This window comes from Bison bison, unplaced genomic scaffold (assembly GCF_000754665.1).
Source record: "Bison bison bison isolate TAMUID 2011002044 unplaced genomic scaffold, Bison_UMD1.0 scf7180017864032, whole genome shotgun sequence".
NCBI lineage: Eukaryota > Metazoa > Chordata > Mammalia > Artiodactyla > Bovidae > Bison > Bison bison.
In genome coordinates, this window is record NW_011494604.1 from 4,834,485 (window position 1) to 4,846,227 (window position 11,743).

General features: G+C 46.3%; 1 protein-coding gene across 1 annotated transcript in view; it reads left to right on the forward strand.

Moving 5' to 3' along the window:
- The window catches only part of NRROS (negative regulator of reactive oxygen species), a 26,843-nt gene extending 15,687 nt beyond the window's left edge, over nucleotides 1-11,156 (forward strand). The window contains exons 2-3 of the mRNA XM_010834344.1: nucleotides 4,307-4,427; nucleotides 8,919-11,156. Coding sequence (XP_010832646.1) covers nucleotides 4,320-4,427; nucleotides 8,919-10,889 — 2,079 coding nt within the window. The 5' untranslated portion in view covers nucleotides 4,307-4,319 and the 3' untranslated portion in view covers nucleotides 10,890-11,156. The remainder of the gene's footprint in view (nucleotides 1-4,306; nucleotides 4,428-8,918) is intronic.
- The last annotated feature ends 587 nt before the right edge of the window (nucleotides 11,157-11,743 follow it).

An 11,743-nucleotide genomic window follows, 5' to 3' on the forward strand; every position in this document is an offset into this window, starting at 1 on the left:
TCCTTCACTGTGCCTTGGGCTTTCCAGGTAGCTCAGTGGTAAAGAATCCGGAATGCAATTTTGATCCCTGAGTAGGGACAATCCCCAACAGTAGGAAATGGCAACTGCTCCAGTATTCTTGCCTGGGAAATCTCATAGACAGAGGAGTCTGACTGTAGCTCATGGGGTTGCAAGGAGTCGGACACAATTGAGCACACACAATTCACTGTGCCATGGCTCTAAGGAAGGCTTCTGCAGCTACATGCTCCAGGAAGAGTGTTTTTCATCTCCCTCTCCTCAATAAATGATTATTATTTTGAAAGCCTTTTATTGCTTTTCAGAGTCATTGCATACCTTTTTGTTTAGTATTGTTCCAAGCTCATGCTCACTTACATCACTGTATTAGCCAGGCTCCAACCAGAAAACAGAAACACACAGATTATTTAAAAACAGAGGAAATTTAATGCAGGAAATTGGGTACACATGATGGAAGAGGCTGAGACACCATCTAGAGAACAGACAGTTAGTCCAGAGATTAGCAACCTCAGGAAGCTGCCACCTTCCTAGGTAGGGGGAGGATAGAGGAAGGAAGTTACCAGAGCCTGGAAGTCACCAGAAAAAGCTTAAGAACTTCTTAGTCCCAGGCAGAGAGGGCGGGAGAGAAATACCATGGATTTTCTTTTCCTTCTACCTTCTAACTAACCTCCCAGTAACCAGGCCAGCTGGAGACCAGCTGACATCCAGAGCCCTCAGAAGTCAGCCCCCAGCGAACCAGAGCTGAGTTGGGGAGGGTAAACCATGGCTTCAAGGACAAATAGCTCTCATCTGTTACTAGGATTAGCCTTTTTTGTTTCTGTTCAAATACATTTGTTCTGGAATTTATTAACGCAGAATTTGTAGTCCAACCTTCTCACATAACTTTTACAATTTTATTTGATATAATGATTTATTCATTCTTCCAACCAAAGTATTCATTCTTTCCCCTTTTTCTGTAGCTATTACCTTGGAGATTACACATAGGAGTTATAGCTACTCAACCAGCCCATAGGTGTTAAGAACTCATAAATAATAATTATGTTATTAAGTACTTTCATAGTTGAAGTACTTTCATATATACTATTTGATTCTCATAAAAATTCTGAGTAGTTATTATTATCTCTGTGTTATAGAAGGATTAGCTGAGTTTCGGAGACTTCATATGAATGGCTCAGGGATGAATAACAAATACTGGAACCAGAATTCAAACCCTGGTCTGTCTGGTTCCAAATCCTGTAATCTTCCTGTGCTGCCTCATGAAAGATAGAGTGCCCAGAGGGTACAGCAAGAGGCTTTCTGGGCTGGTTGGCTGAGTTTAGGAGAAAATATGCTTTAAATTTGCAAAGGTTTTCTTGTTGATCCAGAAATTAAAGTTACAGTCTGGGCATAACTGACATCAGGCCTATTTGGCATTCCAGTCTGCAGAGTTATACTCCTGTACTCTTGCCCTGAATACATCTGAACTTGATATCAGTATACAGGGTTGACAGTTCTAGAAGGTCACAGCAGCATGTACCATCCCAAGCCTGACAGAGAGGGTGAGGGATGAAGGAAGGAAGTCCATGGTTCCCACCTCCCTCTCCTCAATAAAATAGAGGACACAGTGAAATTTGAGTGTCAGTGATTTTTTTTTTTTTAGTGTAAGTGTGTCCCAAATATTGCACGGGACATATTTACGCTAAAAAGTTGTTTGGGGAATTCCCTGGCAGCCCAGTGGTTAGGATTTAGCACTTTTCACTGTCAAGGCCTAGGTTCGATCCCTGGGTCAAGGAACTAAGATCCCACAAGCCATGCAGCACAGCCAAAAAAAAAAAAAAGAAAGAAAAGAAACATTAAAGCTGGCAAATTTTTAAAACAGTTTTTTGTTGTGTGTCTGATATTCAAATGGCATCTTGTAATTTGCTAAGTTTGGCAACCTTCTCTCAAGGTAGGCAGTGATCCCACCTTGTGTGCCTGTGTGTGTGAGGATTGGAAGTTTACTGAGGAGAGCAGCCCATATGGCTCTGTTTTTGCCATCTGTGCCCTGCATATGCCATAAGGTAATAATTCCTGCACAAGTGCAGAAGCGGAAGGTGAGCCTGGGAAGGGGATTCCCAGTGTCTGGCAAATACGGATAAATTCTGAATTGGAGGTTCCCTCTGTGGTAAGGGGAGCTGGCCCGACCTGAAGCGAAGGTTAAAGCTGACTTACCTGGTTTCACTTAGCTTTTCTGTCCGTCTGTTTTCACTGGTGAGTATTCAAATCTGACCAGAATGTTAAAATTAGCTGTAGAGATGTATAAACTTATTCGAAGAAAGGGAAAGAGGAAGGGGCCCGAGATGGCTAGATGTGTCAGGCAGAAAGGTCTGTGGGTCCAATGGAATAGGGGAGGAGATTCATGGTAGCACTGGAACTGCTGGTCCAGGAGACTCAAGAACAGATCCTGTGGGCCTTCCTGGGTAGATATCAAGGAAAGGATGGGGCAGGTGACATGCTGGGGGCCAGGGAATTACCTCTGATTCTGAGGAATGCAGAGCTGGGAGGGGATGCCACCCGGCTGTAAACTCTCCCAACAAGAGGACAGTCAACTCAACAGCACCTCCTGGGTAAGAAATTACCTGGAACTCAGGGAGGGGAGTCTGCAGGCTACTTCCAGCCTGGCAACTAAGTTGATCTTGAATAACCTATTACTATCTTTGGCCTTTTCATCTTTGGCCCTGTAAAAATGCAATGGTGGAGGGTACATTACATTTCCATTAAAGTTTCTCTTTGTTTCTAAATTCTATTCAGTTCAGTTCAGTTCATTTCAGTCGCTCAGTCGTGTCCGACTCTTTGTGACCCCATGAACCGAAGCATGCCAGGCCTCCCTGTCCATCACCAACTCCCAGAGTTTACCCAAACTCATGCCCATTGAGTCAGTGATGCCATCCAACCATCTCATCCTCTGTCGTACCCTTCTCCTCCTACCTTCAATCTTTCCTAACATCAGGGTCTTTTCAAATGAGTCAACTCTTCACGTCAGGTGGCCAAAATATTGGAGTTTCAGCTTCAACATCAGTCCTTCCAATGAACACCCAGGACTGATTTCCTTTAGGATGGACTGCTTGGATCTCCTTGCAGTCCAAGGAACTCTCAAGAGTCTTGTCCAACACCACAGTTCAAAAGCATCAATTCTTCTGCGCTCAGCTTTCTTTATAGTCCAACTCTCACATCCATACATGACCACTGGAAAAACCATAGCCTTGGCTAGACTGACCTTTGTTGACAAAGTAATGTCTTTGCTTTTTAATATGCTGTCTAGGTTGGTCATAACTTTCCTTCCAAGGAGTAAGCGTCTTTTAATTTCATGGCTGCAATCACCATCTGCAGTGATTTTTGGAGCCCCCAAAAATAAAATCAGCCATGTTTCCACTGTTTCCCCATCTATTTGCCATGAAGTGATGGGACCGGATGCCATGATCTTAGTTTTCTGAATGTTGAGCTTTAAGCCAACTTTTTCACTCTCCTCTTTCACTTTCATCAAGAGGCTCTTTAGTTCTTCACTTTCTGCCATAAGGGTGGTGTCATCTGCATATCTAAATTCTATTGGTATATGTATAATTTTATGCCTCCTCATGACTTCTGTTGTGCGCTCACTGGCTGGGTAAGAGAGCCAGTAACCACACTTTATCATAGTCCTTGTTATATTTGAAGATTGCTTTTTTTCATTTTTCCCTCAGGCGTTTCCCTTATGGAGGCAAAATACCAAAATCCTGTTTTCAAAGGTCTGTATTCAAATGAATTAATCAATGAGATCTACTCTTTCTAAAAGCCTCATGTCAACACAACAATTAGTAACTCTATGAGACCACAGGATACAGTTAATATTTCAATCCCAGTTCACTATTCTTTCATTCATTTATTCAGCAAGTATTTATTGAGTTCAGGCGATGCATCAGGCAGATCTGAGCTTTGAGAGGAACATTTCAACAGAACTACAAGACATGGCAAACTCTAGGTGACCTGAGACCTGGTTCCTCAAAACATTTGCTTCTCTCTTCTGTTTCTGGACTCTTGAGAGTTTCAGGTTCAGCCACCTGCCCACCAAATGGTAGAGGCAAAATGAAAATGAGTTCTTGTTGAGAGTTGCAGTGAAAGGTTAAATGTGCTGGCTAACTTGAGGTATTTGAATAATCTGTGGGTTTCCACCTCCCCATAGCTGTGGGCCTCCGAGAGCGGACACAGTGGGAACTGGCTTCTTCTACAAGGAGGGCACAGCAGCCCTCTGGGATGTCCTTCTCTTACCAGCTCCTTCCTTGCCCTCTGTCCACAGTGCTGCACTTGAGATGGAGCTACTGCCCCTCTGGCTCTGCCTGGGTTTTCACTTTCTGACAGTGGAATGGAGGCACCGAAGTGGAATGGTCACAGCAGCTTCGCAAGGGGGCTGTGAGTTGGTGAGTTTTCCTGGGTACTCCAAGTTGTCTGTTGCTCCTGTCCTGACAAGGTTGGGTCCAGTCCGAAAGCTGATGGATTGTCAATCAAGGAGGGGACGGGATGAATGAGTCTGAATCACTCTGTACCTTCTTACCACGATGCCATGTGCAAGTTTTTCTTTAATAAAAGGTAAATATGATGCCTGGGAAAGGCCCTGCCCCACCTTTCTCATACCTACTGAGGACAGGTGATCTCAGAGGCACACCAAGGGCAGCCACCTGAAACTTTAAAAACACCTTGTTAGGAATCTGGATGATGGAGCTTCACTAATGGTATCAGAGTCTCTGGGTGGGGCATATTAAATTTGGAGAAGCCCTACCTCAGAGCCTGTGTGTGAGCCAGTAGCGAATTTTTAACCAGCTGTACTGAAGAGCATGCTGCCCACGCTGCCCTGCACAGCAACATCCCCACCATGCTCAGGCTTAAGACAGTCCGGCAAGAGATACCTGAGCTTCTGTGGTTCACCCTTTCCTGGGCTTTCAGCCTATATATGGAAGCAGACTTGAATCCTAACAACTGAGCACACTCTAGAAAGTTTCTCCTTTGCCTATAACTCAGTGGTGTCAAAAGTCTGCTTGAGAAACATACAGTTAATGAATATTCCTTGAGCCAGGGGCCTGGTGGGCTGCGGTCTATGGGGTTGCAAAGAGTCGGACACGACTATGCAACTAACACACACACACACACACACACACACACACACACATGTTATGTACTAGGCACCGGGAAGATAAATTGGATTCCAGGATTAATGTGTGCCTGCATGCTAAATTGCTTTAGTTGTGTCCAACTCTTTGCAACACTATGGACCGTGGTTCTCCAGGTTCCTCTGTCCGTGGGATTCTCTAGGCTAGAATACTGGAGTGGGTTGTCATGTCCTCCTCCAGGTAATCTTCCCAACCCAGGGATGGAACCTGCATCTCTTATGTTTCCTGCATTAGCAGGTAAGTTCTTTTACCGCTAGCGCCACCTGGGAAGTCGTCAGGGTTAATACATTCAAAAATGTGTTCTTCAAGCTGATGAATCTTAAAAACCCAGCTGGTAATGATTCTTAACCACTTTTAGTAACCTCTAACCACTACGCTGAAAGAGACTTCAGTAGAGGGTAGGGGTTATGAGCCAGACCAGGTTTAAACCTGGGCTTCCCAGGTGGCTCTCGCGCTAAAAGAACTTGCCTGCCAATGCAGGAGATGTAAGAGACGTGGGTTCGATCCCTGAGTCTGGAAGATCGCCTGGAGGAGGACATGGCAACCCACTCCAGTATTCTTGCCTGGAGAAGCCCATAGACACAGAAACCTGGCAGGCTACAGTCCATAGGGTTGCAAAGAGTCAGACACGACTGAAGCGACTTGGCACGCACGCACGCAGAAGGTAGGGGTTATGAGTCAGAACAGGTTTAAACCCCAGCCCTACCACTTACTAGCTGGTGACATTGAGGCAATCTGTGCTTCAGTTTCCTCATCTGTAAGACATGTAGGTAATAATAGTACCAACCAGTAATACCATAACACTGGACTTCAGTGATGACTAAATGAGTTAGTGTATGTAAAGCACTCAGAACTGTGCCTCGTATGTGCTAAGTGCTATGTGTTTTATCTGCTGTTGTTGTTGTTAGTCTCTGCTATACAGACTTTCTTTATTCTCTTACAGAGGCAATGAAAGGTCAACATCACAATAGCAAATTCAGGAGTTACCAGGCATAGAAGGAGGGAATAAAGCAGGAGACTCCCTCCCTGACCCCCTGCAGCCTGGTAGGGACTCAGTTACCAGTGAGATCAAAAAGTGGATTTCCTATGCTCTTTTGAATTGAAGGTTGAGGGTTTGAAAGTGCAGGCACCCTCCAAAGCCCCTCTTTGCAATAGCTATGTGACATTATCGCGAAGTTGACATAGAAAGCTTTCTTGGGCTCTGATGGCCACGTGGTCTTTTTGCAACACGTCAGTGGGGCTGCAGGAATTGCAGAGACGGGTCCCCCACAACTGCAGCAACTCTGGTGAAACAGGGTCTCAGAGCTTGAGGAAAGCCCCTAATCACTGTATTCTTTAGTCCCCACAGGGGGAAAAACCAACACTTACTCAAATAAAGAAATACATCTTGATTTTGCATGGGGAAATTCAATTTTGTAAAGATGTCAGTTTCCTCCCAGATTACTCTGTAATTATAATGCAGTCCCAATCAAAACTCCGGAAACTTTCTGGGCTGTGAGATATAGAAGGAACTAGACAAATTCATCCTAATGTTCATTTGGAAATTACAAATAAATGCTCAACAACCGGAGGTTAATTAATTAGAGCGTGCTAAGTGCTGCGATTCATGGGGTCGCAAAGAGTTGGACACGACTGAACGACTGAACTGAATAATCGGTCTAGCTAACATTTATTAAGCATTTATATGGCAGGTTCTGTGTTAAGTGCTTTACATTGACAATCACACTGAATCCTCAAAACAAACCTGTGAGAAAATTACAAGTATAATTTCCATTTTACAGGTGATGTAATGAAGGTCTTGACTGGTTAGGTACCAGCCTAAGGTCACACGTTTGATAAAAAGCAGAATCAGTGGGCTGATCCTAGAGATCTGGCTCTCAACTTCTGTGCTCTTCATGCAATGAAGTAACATACAGTTGCCAAAAAGAACGTGATCAAATTTATTTTTATTGCCAAGGCAATATGTCTATCACATTTTATTAATGGGGGCAGGGGAAGTTAATTACTGAATAGTTTTTAGAATGCAGTCTCATTAAAATTTTTTTAAATTTATTTTTAAATTTATTTTTTAAATTGAAGTATAGCTGATTTACAATGTTGTATTAGTTTTAGGTATATAGCAAAATGATTCAGATATATATATATATATATTCTTTTTCAGATTCTTTTCTCTTATAGGTTATTACAAAATATTGAGTACAGTAAGTCCTTGTTGGTTATTTTGCATACAGCAGTGTGTTTATGTTAATCCAAAACTTTTAATTTATCTGTCCCTACACCTTTCCTTGATAACCATAAGTTTGTTTTCTATGTCTGCGGGTCTGTTTCTATTTTGTATATAAGTTCATTTGTATCCTTTTCTTTTTTAAAGATTCCACATATAAGCAATATCATGTGATATTTGTCTTTCTCTTTCTGACTTACTTCACTTAGTATAATAATATCTAGGTCCATCCATGTCACACACACACAAAAAAATGGTTTTTTTAAGTTAGATAATATCTTTGGAAGGAGTCCAGAGGAGATGTAACAGAAGGATAATGGCATTTCTTTGAAGGAGAGACTGAGGTTACTGAATAATTTTGTACATTTATATAGTGTATCCATTTTTAATTATGAGAAGGTTTATTTTAATAATCAGATAAAGAACTTGGGGCTCCAAGAGGTTAATTCCTTGCCCAGAGTCCAAAGCCAGTAAGTAGCACAGCCAAGATTCAGACTTCAGTCTGTCATCTCTTCAAAGTGCTGCTTTTTCCTCTCTCTCAGATTCTTCTCCCCTGGGATTGGGTCCACAACTGTAGACAATCACAACCCTTGTCCTACTGACCAGTCTGTGGAAAGGAATGCCACTGCGCTCAGGAAAAGCACTGAATCTGGCAGTGAGAGCACTGGGCTCCAGTATCAGCGCTGCCATTGGCTCTTCACTTGTCCTCTCCAGAACCCCCTTTACTTCAGGGGATTCAGGGTGATGAGCTCTCAAGTCCTCCTGAGCTGTAATATTTATCAGCTAGGAGTGTAGAGGAGCCTCCTGGGCAAAATTTCTTTGGGTGAAATCATGGTGCCACAGCACTGCTAGTTCTTGAGCAGCGTCCCTGTTAAACACACAGATCTTAAGATCATAGCATTAACAATGCAATAGACACTGCATTAATAGCTCCACTGAGTGCCAGGCACTGTGTAACCTCTTGCCCAATCTCACTACAGTCCTCTGAAGTAGGTACTGTGGTTTAGTCACTAAGTCATGTCCTATTCTTGCGACCCCATGGACTGTAGCCCACCAGGCTCCTCTGTCCATGGGATTTTCCAGACAAGAATACTGGAGTGGGTTGCCATCTCCATCTCCAGGGAATCTTCCCGACCCAGGGATCAAACCCTGGTCTCCTGCATTGCAGTTAGATTCTTTACCAACGGAGCTAAATAACTTTATCTCCATTTTCCCAAAGACATACCAGATTTAGGCTAAATTACTTGCTCAAGGTCACATAGGGAACAAAGGGCAGAGGAGGGATTCAAACTCAGGTAGAGACCTGATCCTTGGTCCCTTTCTGCAGTTAAAACCAAACTGTAAGAGCAAATGTCAGCACTCCGCACTTGAGGACAGGAGCTCCAATCTTCTCAAACACTGTGTTCTGAGTGAGACCTGGAGCATTAAGTAAGCAGTCAGATGAGTGAGCTCTATTTCTGTACGTACGCCCCGACCTCAGAGGCCCCCTGCCCCGCTGACCAGTGTGTTTCTGGACCTAGCTGGATGGAGTGGCTGACTGTCGAGGGCGGAACCTAGCTTCAGTGCCCAGCGATCTCCCGCCCTCCTCCCGGATGCTCCTCCTGGATGCCAACCCTCTCAGGACCCTGGGGAACAACTCGCTGCAGCGTTACCCTTTCCTGGAGAGCCTCAGTCTGCACGACTGCTACCTGGAGCGCATCGGCCACGTCGCCTTTCAGGAGCAGGCCCACCTGCGCAGCCTGGCGCTGCCTGACAACGCCCTCTCTGAGAGCTACAAGGAGACGGCAGCCGCCCTCCACGGCCTGCGCGGTCTGCGCATGCTGGACTTGTCAGGGAACTCCCTGACGGAAGACATGGCGGCTCTCATGCTCCAGAACCTGTCTTCACTGGAGTCCGTGTCCCTGGCGAGGAACATCATCATGAGGCTCGATGAGTCCGTCTTTGAGGGCCTGGGCCACCTCAGGGAGCTGGACTTGCAGAGAAACTACATCTTTGAGATTGAGGGTGGTACGTTTGATGGCCTGACACAACTGAGACACCTCAACCTGGCCTATAACAACCTCCCATGCCTTGTGGATTTCAGCCTCACCCAGCTGCGGTCCCTCAATGTCAGCTACAACGTCCTGGAGTGGTTCCTAGCGTCTGGGGGAGAGGCCGCCTTTGAACTGGAGACCCTGGACCTCTCTCACAATCAGCTGCTGTTCTTCCCCCTCCTGCCCCAGTGCAGCAAGCTGCACACGCTGCTGCTGCGGGACAACAACATGGGCTTCTACAGGGACCTGTACAACACCTCCTCACCACAGGAGATGGTGGCCCAGTTCCTCCTGGTGGATGGCAACGTGACCAACATCACCACCGTCAACCTCTGGGAGGAGTTTGCGTCCAGCGACCTCTCCAGTCTCCGCTTCCTGGATATGAGCCAGAACCAGTTCCAGTACCTGCCAGATGGCTTCCTTAAAAAAATGCCTTCCCTTTCCCACTTGAACCTCAAGCAGAACTGCCTGGTGACGCTCCACATCCGGGAGCATGAACCGCCAGGGGCGCTTGTGGAGTTGGACCTGAGTCAGAACCAGCTGTCAGAGCTGCACTTGGCTCCCGGGCTCCCTGGCTGCCTGAGGAGCCTCCAGTCCTTCAACCTGAGCTCCAACCAGCTCCTGGGTGTCCCCGCTGGCCTTTTTGCCAATGCCAGGAACCTCGCTACAGTTGACATGAGCCATAATCAGATCTCACTTTGTCCCCTGCCTGCAAGCTTGGACCCCGGGGGCACCCCTGGCTGTGTGGATTTCAGAAATGTGGCATCTTTGCAGAGCCTGTCCCTGGAGGACTGTGGGCTGGAGGCACTACAAGACTGCTCGTTTCAGGGCACCGCTCTCACCCACTTAGACCTGTCTGGAAACTGGGGGGTTCTGAATGGAAGCATTGCCCCTCTCTGGGATGTTGCCCCCACATTACAGGTCCTGTCTCTCAGGAACGTGGGCCTCACTTCCAGCTTCACAGAGTTGGACTTCTCTGCATTTGAGAATCTGAGGAGCTTGGACCTGTCAGGAAATGCCTTGACCAGTTTCCCAAGGTTCGGGGGCAGCCTGGCCCTGCAGACCCTGGATCTCCGCAGAAACTTGCTCACGGCCCTTCCTCAGAGGGCGGTGTCTGAGCAGCTCGCAGGAAGCCTGCGGACCATCTACCTCAGTCAGAATCCATATGACTGCTGTGGGGTGGAGGACTGGGGGGCCCTGCAGCGCCTGCACATTGTTGCCGACTTGGCCATGGTCACTTGCAACCTCTCCTCCAAGGTCATTCGCCTGACGGAGCTGCCCGCAGGCGTTCCTCAGGTTTGTAAGTGGGAGCGGGTGGACATGGGCCTGCTGTACCTCGTGCTTATCCTTCCCAGCTGCCTCACCCTGCTGGTGGCCTGCACCATCACCTTCCTCACGTTCAGGAAGCCTCTGCTGCAGGTCATCAAGAGCCGCTGCCACTGGTCCTCCATATACTGACCCCGACTATGTTCTAACGTGCCCACATTAGAACTTTGGTCTGTGCATGTAAGGACACCTTCTCTGCTGAGTTTCAAGATCTGATGCAGAAGACAAATCTGATGAACTGAGGTTTAAATTAAAGTTTAAAATGTTTCCATCCCTTAGTTGTCCCAGGTTCTTCCTCCTTCACTGTGGTATATCCTCAACCATCTTGGTAAAATATTTATTAAGTGATATTCTGTGAAAATAAAAAAAATGTGTCTTATAAATATTTTTAAAATCAAATTCACCTTGTGTTTTTTTTTTCCTAAATTTTTTTTTTTGGTAGTTTCACACAGGTTATGTCTGTGCCCTTCCTTTGGTGACATCCCTGGAGCTGGTGAGAAAGGGAAGGGATTCCGTGCTTCCCTGCAGCAAAAACACCTCCAAGAGCTCAAATCTCGTCCTGTGGATGGAGAGAGTCAGTGTGCTGAGGGTTCCTCAGGGATGAGTCTTTCAGAGCCAAGCTGGGGACTCTGAGACAGGACCTCTCACCTCCTGTCTTCGTTTGCGTTGCCACTGCAGCCAGAGTGGGCCTGCAACAGGGTCCTCTCTGGGTGCCCTGGGTTCATGCCCAGAGTCTCCAGCAGGCAAACATGACCGTTCCATGGAAAAGTTAAGAGAACAGTAACCGGGGGGCCCTGGGTTTCTTCAGGTAGTGACTGAATACCTGGCACAGTCCTTGTTCTGAGGGCAAGTAGACAGGAATGCAGAAAGGAGGGAATTCTCTCAGCTTGTGAACACTCCTACTCTCCACAAAACCCACGAAAACTTCTTAGCAGATGTTCGGTATCTGGACTCACCAGATTCCTAGTTTCCTTTCCCCCTTCCTC